The sequence below is a fragment of the Anomaloglossus baeobatrachus genome, chromosome 4 (genome assembly GCF_048569485.1).
Source record: "Anomaloglossus baeobatrachus isolate aAnoBae1 chromosome 4, aAnoBae1.hap1, whole genome shotgun sequence".
In the NCBI taxonomy this organism is placed as follows: Eukaryota; Metazoa; Chordata; class Amphibia; order Anura; family Aromobatidae; genus Anomaloglossus; species Anomaloglossus baeobatrachus.
In genome coordinates, this window is record NC_134356.1 from 419,675,989 (window position 1) to 419,696,296 (window position 20,308).

At 44.8% G+C, this 20,308-nt stretch overlaps 1 protein-coding gene across 2 annotated transcripts in view; it reads right to left on the reverse strand.

Annotated features, from left to right (window-relative positions):
• Positions 1–7,139: 7,139 nt before the first annotated feature.
• The window catches only part of PRRT4 (proline rich transmembrane protein 4), a 92,573-nt gene continuing 79,404 nt past the window's right edge, over positions 7,140–20,308 (reverse strand). For both annotated transcript variants that reach the window (XM_075342624.1, XM_075342625.1), the window contains exon 3: positions 7,140–9,964. In XM_075342624.1, coding sequence (XP_075198739.1) covers positions 8,040–9,964 — 1,925 coding nt within the window. In that variant the 3' untranslated portion in view covers positions 7,140–8,039. The remainder of the gene's footprint in view (positions 9,965–20,308) is intronic.

The following is a 20,308-nucleotide window of genomic DNA, read 5'->3' on the forward strand; positions in this document are numbered from 1 at the left end:
TGTCACTAGAGCGATCATCATTTTTTTGGCTTTGACGACGCACCGGAGAGTGCTGCTGCTCATCAGTATCCATGGCAGAGCACAGGTACAAGCACCAGACATAGCCAGAAGTGCCTGGTTATATGCAGTCCTCCGCCTTCCGGTCCCCAGAGAGGCTCCTCCCCGTTGCCCCACGGTGCACGGACAGGAGTGACAGTATCCTTGATCGTCAGGCCGCATGCCCCGCAACGTTGCATGGGTGCCGCCATCTTTAGCCAGTGACATCATGCAGGCCCGCCTCCATATCCCAGGGTGCCTGCCGCGCAGCCGCGCACCCGGAAGTCTGAGGCAGCATGGAGCACAGGGCGGGGAGGAAGGAGCGGCAGATCGGGATCCCAGGAACGGCTCCTGCCGCCCGCCCCTGCACGGACACCAGGACCCCCAAGGGCAGGTGGATGGCGCTTCCAGCCCTGAAGAACGGTGCTACAGGACTCACCCTGTTCTTCCAGACACCGGACGGGGCTGGGTAAGTAGGCGACTTGTCTTCTTCTTTACCGCCGGTTTTCATAACAAGGGTCCCCCATCAAGGACAGGAAACCAACTGACGAAGGGGAGAGGCACCTCCCCTTTTATTCAGAATGGTTTCCAGTCCTCGCTGGGAGGATCCCTCTCTCACGTGGTGCTGTCATGGGTGATGGGAAAAAACATTCATTTCTAAGTTCACGGGAGTGGTAATAGTAGGCTTAAGACCACGTGGTGATAGAGTACTTTATAATAGAAGCAAGGCCCTTGGGGTAAGACCTGAGGGAAGTGGTGTGCAGCAGGGGACAAAAATCTGTCCTTGCTTAATTATTAATTTAATTATGCAGGGGGGGGGGGCTTTACCAACCCCTACCTCACCCTTACCTGGAGTTTTTATCCACGAACATCCACTTCTATTATAAAGATCTCCATGATCATGTCTTATGCCCACTATTGCCACTCTGGCCTACTAACTCTGGGCGATACTGTTACTGTCTCTACTCTGCCCTCTGTCTCCGGGCAGTCATGTCCAGTCACTTCCAGTCCCCGATACTGCACGTATTCCCCTTTACCTTTAAAGGGGGTGTTCACTACTCGGACAACCCCTTCTCAATCTGAGTGGCCCCCCTGTTAGAATATGAACACTTATACTCACCTCTGTCGTTCACTTGCTCTCCTGGCGCTCACGTGACAGTTATGTCATACGAGCCCTGCGACCAGTCAATGCTGAATTCTCTCCCCACCTCTGGATGTATCTGATATCAATAGGAAGTGAGCAGTCAGTCACAGCACTGACTTCATGATGTTCAATTCATCTGATGGCAGGAGAGGGAAGCCAGCGCTAGTTAAGTGCAGGACTCTCATGATGTAACAATGTGGCGCCCTGGACTAGCCAGGTCGTCACAGGTAACACACAAACACCCCCACCCCCATTAGAGAGTAACATTAGCCAAACATAAAACCCTTGTTGCCTCCCTCCAGGGTCTGATGTCCACACCAGGTGGGGCGGAGCCAAGCGGTTGGCCCCACCCACCCAGGAGTTCACAGGCCTGGAGGCGGGAAAAGTTAGGAGTTGAGTTCAGGAGTTCAGTGGAGGAGGTTGAAGTGAAGAGTGTGTGAGTTTGGGACCCAGGCACTGACAACAAGGTTGGCAGACGGTGGTAGCCGTCTGCAGGAGTGGTGAATCGACGCGGAACCGTAGGACCGGGGTCGGGCGTTGGCCCGCCACTACCGACCAGGGAGCGAAGTGAAGCCAGCACACACAGGCAGGGCCATCGGACCCCGACTAGGCTGGAGTCGCCGTCAACAGTCAAATCCGAGTGTGACGGGAACCCCAGAGGTTTCCTAACAGCCAAAGACCCGTCAGAAGGCAACCGCCCATACCGTGAGGGTATACAGCTACCACCTAAGGCTAGAGACCCAAGGGCGAGCGCCTTCGGGCAAACGGGCTCATCCGGCATCCATACACCGGGAAGCGGACTACCGTTGGGGATCCACCGTAGTCAAACAAGTACACAAAGGTGCAGGGAAAGACAGCCGCCATCACCTGTCCGGGGAGAGACACTGCTGCGGGACCCGTCCATCCAGCCGTTTGGTTTACCGAGGACTTTGTGCATCTTTTACTGAGTGAGTACACCCGTGCCATCCGTCACCGTGCCGCGCTGTCCCTGCAACCCTGCACCTCACTTGGAGCCTCCCTGTTACACCCCCAGGCCCCGGGATCATCAACCCCTACCCACGGAGGGAACAACATCCCAGCTGCTCCCTACCATCGCTCCCGGGATCCCCGACACCAGCAGCGGTGGTGCCCATCTTCACCACAACCCGTGGGTGGCGTCACGGACTAAATCCCCCAAAAACATCCACCCTTTTCACTCACGGGCGAGGAGCGCTGCTCGAGTCCCCGGATCCGGCCCACCGCTCGAGCCACCGAGCAGCAGTCGCAGTAGTGCCGGACCCGAGCGTTAGCGAGCGCGGCAGCGGCGGCGTCCCCTCCGCCCGCGACAACTACGTCACGTGAGCCCCGGGAGTACGGTCATGACTGGAACAGCATCGGATGTGAGTATGGGTGTTTTTATTTTAATGGGGACATCACTTCGATTGAGAGGGGCTTGTCTGAGTAGTGGATACCCCTTTTAATACACAGTTTATAGGTAAGGAATATTAGTCTGATACCTTCATTGTATACTCAGTTCAGTGTACGCTTTACATATACACCAACAAAGGGAATGATATAATCTAAAATAATGGTGGAAAATGACTATACCCTTTAACATAGAGTTGTGCTTCAATCCCTTCATGTATAATCGACCTTGTAAAGACCATCTCGTAGATTTATGGAGCATGTGCGGCTTTATGGGCCACTATGTGTCATGCAATTACTGTTGTAACAAATAAAGGCGTTCTGCTCTGGCTGCAATCACATATGGCTGAGCTCGGGGAGACGGGACTAATACAGTAACATGGATGCAGATGCGCTGGAACCTGGCCTTTTCTTCACAGCTGGTATCCAAAGTGCGGGGAACAGTAAAGGGACTCGATGCTCCGGTTGCCAGCACACATTTCTCAGTTGCCAGGGTAACCTAGGGACCAGGATTTGTCCGAGCCTTGTACATAGACTTCTGATTAACTATATCACTACTTCCACTACTACTTGTACTATCAGTGATGGCACTACAGTAGTCACATCTACTGACAGATAATGTTCTTACACCATTTATTGTTCTCTAGCCAAGCTGCATTAAAAAACCATGGAGAACGCTGTACAGACGTTAGTCTCGACCTCTGTTAGCATTTACATTATGTTTTCTGCCAGGGTTTCTGGTCATTTTTGATGCGTCATAGCTTTTTCGGCTGAACACAAGACTTGCTGTGAAGATTCTAACAACATTTTTCAAGCCAGTATGATTGAGGATTCCTGCAATGAAAGGCAGGCCGTTATCTGCAAAATGTGGATTAAGCTGCTTAAACATTAATTATCATACCAGCCATATACATTTTAGTGTTGCAGATAAATTCACTTTTCACCCAAACGTAAATCAGAGTTCTTCATATACCGAATGGTTCAGCGAGTTGTTAGCCTCTGATTTACATATCCAGCTCTGGGTATGATTGGCAGCCCTGACTTTCTCACTACAAGTGCTCCCCAAATTGAAACCTGTGTCCCTTCGCGTGTGCACTGACCCTGGGGAGCTTATCAGCACTCCGTGTCAGGACAAGTGTGCGCTCAGTGTCAGGACAGGCGTGGGGGGCTCAGTGTCAGGACAGGCGTGCCCTCAGTGTCAGGACAGGAGAGTGCTCATTATCAGGACAGGCGTGCCCTCAGTGTCAGGACAGGCCTGCGCTCAGTGTCAGGACAGGCGTGTGCTCAGTGTCAGGACAGGCGTGCCCTCAGTGTCAGGACAGGAGAGTGCTCATTATCAGGACAGGCGTGCGCTCAGTGTCAGGACAGGCGTGCCCTCAGTGTCAGGACAGGAGAGTGCTCATTATCAGGACAGGCGTGCCCTCAGTGTCAGGACAGGCGTGCGCTCAGTGTCAGGACAGGCGTGTGCTCAGTGTCAGGAAAGGCATGCCCTCAGTGTCAGGACAGGCGTGCGCTCAGTGTCAGGACAGGCGTGCGCTCAGTGTAAGGACAGGCGTGCGCTCAGTGTCAGGACAGGAGAGTGCTCATTATCAGGACAGGCGTGCCCTCAGTGTCAGGACAGGCGTGCCCTCAGTGTCAGGACAGGCGTGCGCTCAGTGTCAGGACAGGCGTGCGCTCAGTGTCAGCACAGGCATGTGCTCAGTGTCAGGATAGGCATACCCTCTGTCAAGACAAGTTTGATTGCCCTCTGAGTCAGGACAGGCATGCCGTCACTGTGAGTGCGAGCAGACTCTGATCATCATCTCCTCTGATCATCATCTCCTGACAATATTGCTGCTGTTTGGTGTAGTGAGCTGCTTTAGGGAGGAACAGTGTTAGTGAACACTTTTAGTAAGGCCGAAATCACAACTTGCAAGTGACTCGCGCTAGACTCACATCGGAATCACCCGGCACGGCCGCACACTTTCCTGACAGGGGCGGGTTGGCTGCATGTATTTCTATGCAGCTGAGATGCTCCTGTCCAGAGTACTGCAGGCTGTGCCGGGTGATGTCGATGCGAGACTCGCAAGTGTGACTCCAGGCTAACAAGGATTTGAGTTTAGGAAGCACTTGCTGTGAGAAAGCCAGTACTGTCAATCAAGATCAGGGCCAGTGCTGCTTCTACAAATTAGAGGGCGTAACAATTAGCCACACCAAGGGTGCATCACATCCTCATCTCCATATTGATTTAAAGTGAATTTATTTGCAGCCATAACACTAAAATGTATATTAATGAAATGATTTCTATAGGGTCCACTATATAAATGTTTAAGTGTCTCATTTTGCATTATGAATGGGATTAGTGACAAGACTCCTTTTAAGGTTGGAGCTATTCAGCGATTCTGGCCATAACATAGGTCGCCTGGTCATAGATCACTGTGTGGATTCATTTACTTTGGTCGGTTATACTAGGAACGCTTGTTTACTGAAAATCATCCAGTATAAACAGGTTGCCAATCACCCGATGAACAAAATGCTTGCTTTAAATATTACCATTCTTGGCAGCACATCTTTCTGTGTAAATAGGATTTGTGCTGATGAGCAATGACACTATGTGCACAGAAGCAATCCATTACTGATTCTTTTATGTGGTCATTGTACAACTGCTGTCTGCAAGTATAAAAGCCATCCTATACCACGGCAAGTGAATGGGGTTGCAACAAGTCTCAAAAATGATTCTGCCTTTTTGCAACTTTCTTGACAGTCACTTTACATTCAGGTTGCAATGTGAGGGCAGTTGCTTGCAGTACATTGTGATCAGGGGTGTAACCACCATGGTCGCAGAGATCACAACCGGGCCCGACAGGGTTAGGGGGCCGCACCTGCCCTGCAGAGAAGCAGCCGGCTCCACTCTGTGAGAGAGGAGCTGTGCTGTTCAGTGGCCACTATGGGGCCCGTGAGTCACAGGGGCCTGGTGCTAGCGGCAGCACCGAGTCCCCCTTGCCCACTAGCCCTCGCCAGTCATAACACAAAGTGATGGTGAAGGATGGAGCAGAGTGCTCCACTCCATCCTTCATCATCTCTTCTCCCCCTGTACTTGCGCTCAACGTCTCAGTGCAGCAGAGTGCTGTGAGGTCACTACTGCTCAATAACTGTGCTGAGACATGCAAAGAGCAGGAAGCGAGGATGCTCTGACCGGAGCAGCGAGGGAATGAGGAGAGGTGAGGATTTTTTTTTTTAAAATCAGTGATTATACGGTGGCCAGAGGCCTATGGAGGTGCATTAAACGATATCAGGATTGCATAATACAATATGAAGGACATCTTATACATAGACAATGAGGTGCATTATAAACATGAAGGGCTATGGGGGTGCATTATAATACATGGGGGACTATTGGGCTGTATTATAATATATGGAGGACTATGGTGGTGTATTATAATACATGCAGGACTATGGGGCTGCATTATACTATATGGAGGCCTATGAGTGTGCATTAAACAGTATGTGTGCTGCTAATACAACATGAAGGACACCTTATACATGGACTATGGGAGTGCATTATAATACATGGAGGACTGTGGGATGCATTATAATATATGGAGGACTATAGGCGTGCTGTATAATATATGGAGGATTGTGGGGTACAGTATTATATATGGTGGACTATGGGGTGAATTATAATACATGGAGGACTATAGAGTTGCATTCTAATATATAAAGGGTTATGTGGGACACATTATACTATATGGAAGGCTATGTGTGGGCTATTATATGATTTGGAGAGCTATATAGGAGGGGGGATAAAGATACAAGCATGGGATGGGAAAGTTTTGTGTTGAGGGAAAGAGGTTATTTTCCTCAGCAAACAGCTTCCCCATGCACTGCTATACATCTTTCCCCCAGCACCCAGCTTTCCCATGCTCTAATATCATGGGAAAGATGGGTGCTGGGGGTACAATGTATATCAGAGCATAGGGAAGCTGCGTGCTGAGGGAACTATGTATAGCAGAGCATGGGGAAGGTGCATGCTAAGGACAAGATGGGTATCAGAACATAGGAAAGCTGGGTGCTGATAGAAAGAGGGATTTCAGATCATGGGAAACCTGAGTGCTGAGGGAAAGAGCCAAGTGTCAACGACACTATCCTGTACCCTGACTGTCAACGTAATTATCCTGTACCCCGAGTGTCGATGTACGGCTGGTCCAGGTCAAAACTTTTCACCGAGGCCCATCAAATTCTAGTTACGCCTCTGGCTGTGATGTAGCAGTGGCATTCATTTTTTGGCCATGTGACTGTGTCATAGTCAAATTCACCTCCAAGCTAAAGCATTGCTTCTGCAGTGGTCAACATACGGAAAGTGTAGATAGGGTCAGGGTAATTCAAAGTGGACCTGGATCTGGCTGATAAATACGGCAACCATAAGCCTTGAAGCTGCACGTGGAAGAGGCAATGAACTACTCTGGTATTTTCAGTTTCTTTCTCATGGACTTTGACACATAAAATGCACATTTTTAGAAAACATAAACCAAACCAAACTGTTTTCAAGGTCACTTATAAAAGAAATATCCTAAAAAATATCTGTATATTTTACTTTTTTGCGGTTATATTACAATATCACATTAAAATATGGAAAAAGGTTTTACATCATTTATCTTGATTTCAGGCTTTACATTACAAAAATGCAAATTTAACAAGGTTGTATGGACTTTTTCTATTATTTGCAACCTCAAACATTCCGTTTGTCAATATAAAACACCCTCACACTTGGGTTTTCGTCAAGCAAATATCCATTTTTTTTTTTAGGTTCTAAAATACACTCTTAAATACACCTGTGTGAATGAGGCCATAATATATATTTTATCTTTAGCATATTAAAACTAACATTTTGGGGCACAATTTTGCCATTCTCGTGGTAAAAATAACACTTTTTTATCATTAATACGTTGCGGAGCTTTGCAGTGTCTGTTGGAGGTATACATTAGGAGGGCATATATAACTATGACTTTAATAAACTGGTTCTCACCCGAGAACGGAGACTATTGTATGCAAAAATCTCAAACACTATATCAATATGGCATCAACTATGCTTTTCCTATATACATTATTTTTTTATTTTTTTTTAGAAATGTTCCCCTCTGTGGCTTTTAGCACTACATGTTTTAAATACAGATATGCAAGTATATCCAAAAGTAAGCATAATTTATTATTCTTACTGTTTCAAAATATAGTCTTTTAAAGATGGCAATTTAATGATTAAATATATAAAATACATAGAGTGAAATCTAAATACACTTTTTCTTGATACTCTAGAATTATAAAGCACTCCTGTATGAGATGCCACTTATGACAACCACATCTGCCCCATAAATGTGCATCATATGTGAGATGTCTTCTTGACACTTTTTTTCCAGCTAGCATTAACAGGGTACTTTTATGTGTTTTTCTCTTTCAATACTGCATTTCCTAATTTAATTTACAAGTCAATGGTATCACTGCAAACGCTCAAAGCATCAATTGGTCCAAAAACATTTATCAAGTCATCTCTTAGGCTGCATCCTTGCTGAGCTGTAGCATCCAACGACTCCTGTGATGCTGGAGTCAATGTATGGTATACCGCTTTTGATTTGCAACTTGGCTCCTGCTTGCCTTCATGGTTGCAAGTTGAGGGAGTCACATGTTCACCACTGGAACAAAGCACCAAGGATGATCCATCCAATGACATTTTACACAAAGAGCTAGTAGTGCTCTGCTCTCCCTTCCATACCCCTGGAGAGGAGGAAGTTGGAGTGTCATGCCTAGTAGTTGGCAAAGGCTGTATGATAGGTAGTCCAGCTTCTACCTCAATGCACGATGAAGTTCGATATAGTCCCCTATCAGCGGCCTTTTCTTTAAAGACACAGTCTTCCATTTGTGTAGAACTTTTTATAGTAAGGGACAAGCTACTGGACAAGGTGGTACCATGAAAGAGACTCTTGGGTATCAAAGAGTCGCTGAAAAGTGCCTCATCAATGCTTCGTCTCAAGTTGATTGGAGATGGAGGCCGAAAATCAACAGTTGAGTCACTGTCTATTTGGACGCTAATATAGGATGGTGTGTTGGAACCATGAGGAAGGCTTAAACCTTGAACCTCCAAGCTTTTGTTGCTGTGGTAAATTAAGCTCAGGTCCTCTCCATGACTTTGGCGTTTTTCCACTAGAGTGTAGAGTGGGAAGAATTCCGAGTCACTCCTAGCAATGGTGTCACAGACAAGCAGCTTTTCATGTTGAGAAGAAGCCCATTGATGATTGGTTTGTAAAATAGGTGCCTTCATGGTAACATGACCAGGTGATAAGTGAAATATCTGTGTCCAGCAATTGTTTCTTCCAATCTCATTGGCACAAAAAATTGGGTAGGCTCCTATGAGCGCAAGAGGTAAACAGATTCCAACTTCACAGAGAGTTGAGCTTAATTGGAAAGCCCACCATGGCCAAGGGCCAAAAATAATGGGCCCACCATAGCCCATGGCATACAGTACAGCATATAATTGTAAGCCAGCATTCAAAATGCCAAAGCAGGCAGACAAAAGAACAACATGGATTGCTCTGCACCAGTCTTTAAGATTTGCAAATGGACATCCACCAATATATTCTGTAGGGGGGGCAGAACTTTTCAGGTCATAGATTTGGGTGCTTTGAGTTCTTGCAATGCAACAAAAGATGAAGAAGGAGAAAGACAGAATTACAGTGAATAAAACATAAAATCCTCTAGAAATAAGAAGAAGGAAGGGAAATTGCTGTAAAAGGTCAACAACCACAACGGCTCCTGCTGCAGAGATAAAGTGAAGTAATGCTGCAGTAGCTAAGAGGCAGAGCCGTGGAAAACTTGGAGATGAGTGCTGAAGGCGACATCTTGAACACAGCAAGAGGAAAGCAATACTGAAGCTTGATGTCATACAGGGAAATGCTAAGTCATGCAGAAGTAAAGCAGTAAAAGCTGGGAGACGATCCTGGTGGCCATAGGCATCATAAAACAAGGAAAAGGCTCGGCTGCTACCTAAAGCTATTAACAGAAGGTGTAAAAGTGAGAAATAAAAGCCACCTGATGGGCATCTAAAGACAAGGCAGAAAATGGAGAGTAAAGCAAGTAGAGCAACTGATCCATATAGCCCAACAGAGCCATATACTAGGGCTTCCCAAGCAATACCCCAGTCAGCCACTGATGTATTCCAGTCAGCATGCAGTGTAATGAAGATGGGTGGAGAAGAAAGAAGTGGGGAAAATCCACGAAGTGTTGGGTCTATATCACTCAGAGTGGGCCTTGGAGTCATGGTGAAATCACATTTTTCTGAGCCAGAGAGAATGCAATCCCAAGAAGCTGAATCCGTTGAGGATGGTGAGACATGTGAGAGAAAATCAGAATCTGTGAAGAGAAAAAAAAGGAAATAGGTAAATATACAGTATATTGTGCAGTATGTAAACATTTTTTCCACTTAAATTTCTCATTTGAACTATACAAATCTCAACAAAACAATTTTTGAGGTGTCAGTTGATCATTGATGCCTGGAACCAAAGGATCAATGTAACAGACTATTGAGCTCAGATTGTGCCACGGATTTACATATTTTTGTGGCTTGCAATGACTTATAGACCATGGCAAGTCATGACATATTCAAACAGTGCTTTTTATAATGCAAAGCTATTCTAGCCATGAAAATACCCATCATGGTGGCACTTGGAGCCAACAGAATATAGCTATTTATTCTTATCTTTTGACCACTGTGCTTTAATGAGGATCAGTTACTCACTATGAAAAAAAAAAGATTAGTTAAATCCCTGCTCCCCACTGATTCTGCTGTTTGTTTTTTTTTCCATTTTGCACTGCATCAATCTATTCCAGAGATATTCACATTTATTGCTTTAACATGTGAAATCTCTGCTTGCAGTCCAACTGAGTGCTTCATCAGAGTCATCTCTGGGGGCATACGCTTTTACCCCTCTTTCAATTACGGCTTGGCAGAATTCTAGACTATTAGATCAGCTTTGATCTGTGATTGGAAGCATCTAGGAGGAAGAGGAGAGTGTATATGTTACAGGCAATGTATAAAAACCCGGCATTCTATAGAATACCTAGACAATGTATACAATCCCTGTCGTTTTTAGGCAAGGTATAAAATATCTGCGTTGTTCTATACTTTTCCTAGGCATTACATAAAATGCCTAGGTATTATAAAGAATCACAAGAACTGCTCAGGCAAAGCCTGATATAATGCCCAGATTGGAAAAGTTAGCCATTACATAAAATGTGTAGGTGCCCAGATTGGAAAAGTTAGCAATTACATAAAATGTCTAGGTATTATAAAGAATGACAAGAACTGCTCAGGCAAAGTCTGATATAATGCCCAGATTGGAAAAGTCTTTAGTAACAGTCAAAAAAACTAATGAAAGAAGAAATCCTAAATGAACAACAGGATATCTTTACTGGGGAAAAAACACAAAGGATAGTCATTACTGACTATTAAGGCTGCTTTACACACAATGATATCGCTAACAATCTCGTTAGCGATGTGACACGCCCAGATCGTAGTTACGATTTGCCGAGATCGCTCATAGGTCGTTTATTATCGGTCACACGTACACATCTCACAAACAACGCTACATCGTTCAGCGAAATATTGTTTGACCAAGGCGGTCGTGTGGATGGTGTTCGTCGTTGGCAGGGTGTCAAACGTAGCAATATGTCTGCTGCGTTCCAAACGACGAACAATATTTTGAAACTGAACGACGCGTCAACGATCAACGATTTTCACCCTATTTGCGATCGTTCGGAGTCGCACGTAGGTGTCACACACAACAACGTCGCTAACGATGACAGAAGTGCATCACGAAAACTGTGATCCCGACGACATATCATCAGATAAATCGTAGCGTGTCAAACGGCCTTTAGTCTTTAGTAACAAACAGTCAAAAACATGAAAGAAGAAATGCAAAATGAATAACAGGATAGCTTTGCTGGGAAAAAAAAAGGAATCAGAAGTGTGATTCCTGACTATTTGTTGCAGCACGGGAGGCTAGAATGGCATTTTGAATTGCACTTCATTGTTTTTTTTACGCAAAGGCATTTGTTAGTTTGGCACTTAGCCTTGCACATACACCTCAAAAATCCTTGGCCACTTCCTGTGGACTGAGCAGTAGCAGCAGATCGAAGAGGTATTTTGTGGTCAGGAACATCTTGAACCTTGAGCAAGCCCTTTTGACAAAACACTTAATTGTGATCTTGAATAGAGTTGGTTCAAAATGCTGCCTGCTCTCTCCACCTACTTTTGAACAGTCCACCCCTGTAGTATTCTACACTCTGCCTGTTTCTTATTTAAGTATTCTATAGAATGACCAGGACATGTATGAACATCTGATGTATTTCATACTTTGACGACCCATTTCCTGCATTGTATACATTGCCTAGGTATTCTATAGAATGCCTGTTTTTGCACATTGTCGGTAACATATACATCAGCTTTGATCTGTGAGTGGAAGCATCTAGGAGGAAGAGATACAGTTAGGTCCAGAAATATTTGGACAGTGACACAATTTTCGCAAGTTGGGCTCTGCATGCCACCACATTAGATTTGAAATGAAACCTCTACAACAGAATTCAAGTGCAGATTGTAACGTTAAATTTGAAGGTTTGAACAAAAATATCTGATAGAAATTGTAGGAATTGTACACATTTCTTTAAAAACACTCCACATTTTAGGAGGTCAAAAGTAATTGGACAAATAAACCAAACCCAAACAAAATATTTTTATTTTCAATATTTTGTTGCGAATTCTTTGGAAGCAATCACTGCCTTAAGTCTGGAACCCATGGACATCACCAAACGCTGGGTTTCCTCCTTCTTAATGCTTTGCCAGGCCTTTACAGCCGCAGCCTTCAGGTCTTGCTTGTTTGTGGGTCTTTCCGTCTTAAGTCTGGATTTGAGCAAGTGAAATGCATGCTCAATTGGGTTAAGATCTGGTGATTGACTTGGCCATTGCAGAATGTTCCACTTTTTTGCACTCATGAACTCCTGGGTAGCTTTGGCTGTATGCTTGGGGTCATTGTCCATCTGTACTATGAAGCGCCTTCCGATCAACTTTGCGGCATTTGGCTGAATCTGGGCTGAAAGTATATCCCTGTACACTTCAGAATTCATCCGGCTACTCTTGTCTGCTGTTATGTCATCAATAAACACAAGTGACCCAGTGCCATTGAAAGCCATGCATGCCCATGCCATCCAGTTGCCTCCACCATGTTTTACAGAGGATGTGGTGTGCCTTGGATCATGTGCCGTTCCCTTTCTTCTCCAAACTTTTTTCTTCCCATCATTCTGGTACAGGTTGATCTTTGTCTCATCTGTCCATAGAATACTTTTCCAGAACTGAGCTGGCTTCATGAGGTGTTTTTCAGCAAATTTAACTCTGGCCTGTCTATTTTTGGAATTGATGAATGGTTTGCATCTAGATGTGAACCCTTTGTATTTTACTTTCATGGAGTCTTCTCTTTACTGTTGACTTAGAGACAGATACACCTACTTCACTGAGAGTGTTCTGGACTTCAGTTGATGTTGTGAACGGGTTCTTCTTCACCAAAGAAAGTATGCGGCGATCATCCACCACTGTTGTCATCCGTGGACGCCCAGGCCTTTTTCAGTTCCCAAGCTCACCAGTCAATTCCTTTTTTCTCAGAATGTACCCGACTGTTGATTTTGCTACTCCAAGCATGTCTGCTATCTCTCTGATGGATTTTTTCTTTTTTTTCAGCCTCAGGATGTTCTACTTCACCTCAATTGAGAGTTCCTTAGACCGCATGTTGTCTGGTCAAAGCAACAGCTTCCAAATGCAAAACCACACACCTGTAATCAACCCCAGACCTTTTAACTACTTCATTGATTACAGGTTAACGAGGGAGACGCCTTCAGAGTTAATTGCAGCCCTTAGAGTCCCTTGTCCAATTACTTTTGGTCCCTTTACAAAGAGGTGGCTATGCATTACAGAGCTATGATTCCTAAACCCTTTCTCCGATTTGGATGTGAAAACTCTCATATTGCAGCTGGGAGTGTGCACTTTCAGCCCATATTATATATATAATTGTATTTCTGAACATTTTTTTTGTAAACAGCTAAAATAACAAAACTTGTGTCACTGTCCAAATATTTCTGGACCTAACTGTAAGTGTATACACCAGCAGAGATTTCACATATTTCTCTCCAAAAGCAATATGGAGTGAGTCCAAAATGATGGAGCACAAAACGGAAAAAGGCAGCAGTATCAGGAGAGCTCATGAATTTTTATGAAGTATCTGGCTAAATTTTTTTGAGCAAGTCATAGGTCTTCTTTAAAGGGAACTTATTATGAAGAATGTATACCTTAAAACTAATGGTATGTATGTACAAGTAGTTTCAAGCTGATTAAATCCATACCTTGAAAGTATAAATCCATATTGAATAAAGGCGATCTTCAAGCTTTCTTTCCTTCCTCCCCTCCCTTCCTCACTCTATCCTAAGTAAGATGTTTGTTTTTCATGTAAAAATTTCAAGAAAGCTCTTTGGAAACAGAAAGTATAAATCCATTTTTCCATTTCTGAGAAATCCAGTGTTGAAATCATATGCAAATGAGCTGCAAGTGCTATGGGGTGGGGCATTGCACTTCCAGCTTTCCTGCCCACCCTATTCTCCACTCATTGTCAGTGTCTGCCTTCTGTGTCTGACTGACAAGTCATTGTTGTTTCAGCGGCCTGCCTCTCCAAGTGCATTGTCCCACCAAGCACTTGCAGCTCATTTGCATATTATTTCAACACTGGATTTTTCAGAAATAGCAAAAGAGATTTCTACATTAAAATGTATGGATTTAATCAGCATGGCATCGCCTGTACATACATGCCATTAGTTTGAGATATAAAATACTCATACCAGGTGTTCTTTAAGAGTATGTGCACACAATGTCTAGCTCCGGCAAACTCACTTTTTCAAGCAGAAGACGCTTCAGGAAACTTAGGCATTGGTTTTCCTGAAGAGTTCTTTTGTGTCATTCCTACAGTCATTTTCTGGATATTTTTTCAACAGTTTTCATTGGGTTTCCAATGGTTTTTGTGACATATTTTTTACTGATGTTTTCCAGTCGTTTTTTTCACTCCATTGCATAATGAAAAAACTGATTTGAGACTGACTTCCTGTTCCTGTCCTGGCTGAGGTGGCAGCTTAGGGGAGAAGCTCCTGCCACCCCTCACAGAAACCGACTAAAAACAGACCCCCCGGACGAGCCACCAAACAGAGAGCAGCACAGGAGATTACCTAAAGCAGACAGCTATGGAACGGTACCTCCTGAGAAGCTCTGGGAGCGGTGAGTCAGCCTGGAGAAGCTTTGATATGGACAGGGGAGAAGATAAGATAATGGCGCGAGCCTGATGGGGGAGGAGCCTGAACGCATGGTGAGAGACTCAGAAAAGCAAACACAGAGCTGGAAGGGGAGAGATAAGGGAGATATGAGCGAGGAGACAGGAGATAAGGAAGATATGAGCAAGGAGTCACAGGAGGACACAGCAGGAGAGAGGTGGATGCAGGGGACTGATGACGGTGGATCGCAATGGGAGGATGAAGGAGATATGGAGGCAGAGGGGAGAGAGGATGCAGACAAAGCAGGGCAGCTCAGAGACACAGCAGTGTTGGAGGATGAAACTGACAAACAGTACAGGGAGATTAATCCCACTCAGACTCACAGGAAGTCAAATGCAAGAATTCATAGTACCCCTTCCAAAGGAAACAAAAAGCAGCCTACTACACCAACATCACAAGCCTGCAAGCTATTGGGGGATGGAGGTGGTGGCCCAGTACAGACAAAGAGAACTAAGAAAACAGCACCACCTGCAGGCCAAGACAAGTACACACAAAAGCTTAATGTGGACTATAAAAAACTGGCTGAAGAAGTGACATCACACTTGTCAAAAGAGGTTAAAGTGGCTATTGAGGCAGCCATACAAACATCATTAGCTAATATGCAAAAACAGATAAATGCCCATGCCTCTAGACTGGCAGAATCAGAGCAGAGAATATCTGACTCCGAGGAGACAATACTGGCTATGCAGGCACAAATAGCAGCTCTAGCAAAATCTAATGAATACTTGAAGGATAAAGCGGACGATTTGGAAAACAGATCGAGACGAAACAACTTACGTATAGTCGGGTTGCCAGAGTCTGTGTCGATTGGACGGTTGGATAATATATGCGAGTTGGAGCTACCGCAGGCCCTGGGCATAAAGGCGAAATTCAGAGTTGAAAGAGCCCACAGAGTGGGTCCACTGAGACACCAGGAGGCGAATAAGGGAGAGGGCCAAAACTCAAACAAGAATACCCCGATAAGAGCCAGGCAGGTGATTGTCAAGTACCTTGATTATAAGCATAAGGAGGAACTATTGAGGGCCTTTAGAGAACGAAAGCGTCCACTACAATATCAAGGCAACAGACTGCTAATTTTTGGGGATTATTCAGCGGAAGTATCCAGAAGGAGAAAAGAATTTACCAAAATTTGCTCATTTCTGTACAACAAAAAAGTAAAGTGCCAGCTATTATACCCTGCTACACTGAAAGTTAGAAACCCCAATGGCTCGTTTGTATACTACAAGGACTACAAAGAAGCAGAAAACATTCTCATGGCAGAGCTCGACAAGACTAGGTCAGAAAGGCAAGAAAAAGGAGCTAGTGGAGAAGGGAATAATAGAAGAGGATCCCCCACAAGCTCAGGAAGAGATGTGGGACGTCTTGGGGGACAAAAGCAAGTCGAGACCAGGGAGGAAAGGAGGCCAAGCCCGGGTCGACAGCATAATTCTCGCCTGGAACACAGGAACCAACCCTTGGAGAGAAACCATGATACCTGAACTGGAACTCGCTCATTGTTTTTCCTTTTTTTGCCTGTTTTTTTTTTTTTTTTTTTTTTTCTCTCTTCCCAAACAGGGAGAGGCGTTGAGGAGGATGCATTACGGAGAGAGGGTTGGGGAGGTGAGAGGAGGAGGGGGAAGGGAGAAAAGAGAGGAAAACATCCCAAAGTCTGGGTCCTCTTCCCCCCCTCTTTTTTTTTTTTTTTTTTTTTTTTTGTTCTTCTCCTTTCTTTCTCCATCTTCTCTCCCCTTGGTCTTTTTTTTTCTTTTTTTCTTTTTCTCCTTTGTCCAGGAACATCATCCAAATTCAAATGAAGTGGGCCTGTTCTGGGCGGACTGATGGCTACCTGGAGTCAGAGATAAGTAGGACTGGAGAATCTTGCTGAGGTTTTGACATACTGTGCTAATTTTTGCATAATTTTCAAAGGCTTATTCAAGTTAGTCCGGGGATAGAACATATATTTTTTGGGGGGTGATTAGGGAGCTACATATTTTGGCTAGGAATAGGGGAGCTCACCAACGTGGCGGGAAGCGCCGTGGATTTCTCGGAAGGGAAAATATGTTTTACAGTTACATGCTTTTTGTTGTATTTGTTATATTTGCAAGGTGGGGAAAGGGAGTGTCGATTTTGTGGTACCAACTGTGATTCTAGTGTCGAACATCTCGTCTTCCTTGATGCAGGGGCCCATAGGGGAGGGAGTAGTAAAAGCAGAATACACAGGTTAACATGATACAGATAACTACGTGGAATGTTAAAGGGCTGAGATCACCTAACAAACGAGCAATGATATTGAGACATCTGAAAAGACTAAAGACAGACATTGCCTTATTACAGGAAACCCACTTGGGGGGGGAGGACTTTTTCCGCATGAAGAAACATTGGGTGGGCACCGTTTACGGGGCAGCGGCACAAGGTAGAAAAGCGGGCACTATGATTCTAATAAATAAACAATTCAGTCATGAGGTAGTGGCACATGAGGCAGACGACCATGGAAGGTGGCAGCACTTAACAATCGTTAGTCCAGCGGGTAAACTCAGTATTTATAATGTCTATGGCCCAAATTCACAACAAATCACATTCCATGATGACATAAAGGCCACCATATTAGCAGATGGGGAGGCTAACATTATAGTGGGAGGCGATTTTAACACTGTCCCAGACTCAGCTGAAGATAGGAGGAGGGGCGAGGAGGGGACAGCTAATGTGGGCAGGAGTTTAGACAATAGGGATGTAACATTAGAAGACGTAGGACTGAAAGACATCTGGAGACTAACTCACCCACATGACAGAGAGTATACACACTTCTCTCACCCTCATGATAGCTGGTCACGTATTGATCAGTTCTGGATCTCGCAAGACTTACTGAGTGGTACGCAAGATTGTGTGATAGAGAATATGGTGATCTCTGATCATAGTCCGGTGAGATTGGGCATTAGAGAGAAATTCAGGAGAGGTACAGATATCATATGGAGATTCCCATCGTTCCTTCTCAGGCAAGATAATTTCCACAAGGTGCTACAGGAGTGGTGGGGAGAATTCGCAGAGGACAATAAGGAACATAGAGAGTCCCCAGTGATATTTTGGGAAACGGCAAAAGCGGTCCTAAGGGGCCGTCTGGTGGGGTACGCAGCCATGATCAAACGGAAAACCAATGAGAATTATAATTTCCATAGTGAAGCAGTACGGGTAGCATATACAAATTATGTGACAAATAGATCTCCCATGACAAAAGGCAGATGGTTGGAGGCAAAAGAGGGATTTGACGAATGGGCCAAAAAAAAGGAACAACTATTCTGGTCGCACAAGGAGGTTGACTTACATAGGTTTGGCAACAAGGCGGGAAGGATGTTGGCCAATCTGGCAAGGGGCAGCAGAAAGATGACAGTGATCTCTAAACTGAAAACAAAGGGGGGAGAGGTGACTACGGATCCTAAGGACATTAATAAACTGTTGGGAGATTACTATAGAAAACTATATGGGTCAGGGAATAACGACATGACTGATGAGGCAGAGTGGCTAAGACAAGCCCAAATGCCTAGCTTGACGGAGGAAGATTTGAGTGCCTTAAACGCAGATATCACAGTAGAGGAGGTGACGAGAACAATTGGGGAGCTTAACACCAACAAGGCACCGGGACCTGACGGTTTCAATAGTGAATTCTATAAGGCTCTGAAGGATCTGATCTCGCCGGATCTAACCTCAGTCTTTAATGCTTTCCTGGGAGGGGCGGAAATACCCAAAAATTCCAACATAGCATATATTAAATTACTCCCCAAGGGAACCAAGGACCTGGATGATCCCTCTAGTTATAGACCTATATCGCTCATAAATCAGGATTTAAAAATTATGTCCAAGATCATGGCTAATAGACTGGCCGAGATCTTACCTAGGATCATTACGAATCACCAGGTGGGGTTTATTAAGGGGAGAAATGCCGTTACCAATATCCGAAAGACAATTCTAGTGGTAGACGCGGTTAGACTGGGTCTCACTGAGGGAGGGGCTAGACCTGCCCTAGTTACACTTGACGCAGAAAAAGCGTTTGATAATGTAAATTGGGGGTGGTTAGACAGGGTAATGGAGGCCATAGGGATTGTAGGCAAGATGAGACTTTACATTAGAAACCTTTATGCCAACTCGGGAGCTAGGGTTCACACTCCGGGCTTTCTATCAGACGTGTTCCCTTTGATGAAGGGAACAAGACAGGGCTGCCCATTATCTCCTCTTTTATTCAACCTGGCAATCGAGCCGTTGTCAAGAATACTACAGGGACAAAATAGCTTTAAAGGAATCAAGATAAGGGGTTCAGAAGTAAAGACAGCGCTTTTTGCTGATGACATCATACTTTATATGGGGGACCCCGGTGCGGATTTGCCACAGACTCTTGCCTTGATTGAAAAATTTGGCTCATTCTCCGGTTTCAAACTGAACAAAAAAAAATGCGAGATCATGTTCCTAAAGGGGCATCATGGGACAATGGGGGGACAAATAAGGGATGGCTGTCTATGTGGAATTCCTATAGCACAATCTTCAATTAAATACCTGGGAGTGCATATAGGAAGATCGGTGGAAACAATCTATAACTTGAATTATGGACCGCTAATCAGGAAAATTATAGTTCAATTAAAGGGATGGAAAGGTCTGCCACTTCCATTACTGGCAAGATGTCACCTGATAAAAATGATGAGCTTTCCTAGGCTGCTGTATCCCTTCCAGACAATCCCGCTATTGCTAAAACTAAAGGATGTGAATAAGCTCAACTCCGCGTATACAGAATTTCTGTGGAGGGGAAGGAAACCCAGAATAAAGCTGCGTACGCTGATGAAGTCAGCAGAGGAGGGAGGTCTAAACTTTCCAGATGTCCAAGGGTATAATCTTGTATGTATCATGAGGCATGTAATTGATTGGGTGAGAGGAACGAGTAGGCACTCAGATCATGCGATGGAAACTAAATATGCGTCACCGTGGGATCTGACGTCCATTCTGCACTCCCCACTATCCAGGGTTGAAGGGCACATAAGGAACTCAATTATATTCCGAGACACCATGCTAACATGGAAGTCGGTAAGGAAAAAACTGGGGCTCTCATGGAAAGTGTCCAAGTACTTGAACCCCTGGGCATTCCCAAATTTTCCCCTGGGACGAGAAAACAAGCTATTTACTAGATGGAAAGAGAGGGGAGTCAGGAGAATGATAGATGTCATGAATGTGGAGGACAGGAGGTGGATGACAGGTCGGGAAGTGCTGGATAAGTACAACCTTAATAGCTCACATGTCATCCAGTATGAACAATTGAAACATGGAATAATAGGAGACCTGGGTGTGGTTGGAAGAGAGCTGAACAGAAGTTCGATTGAT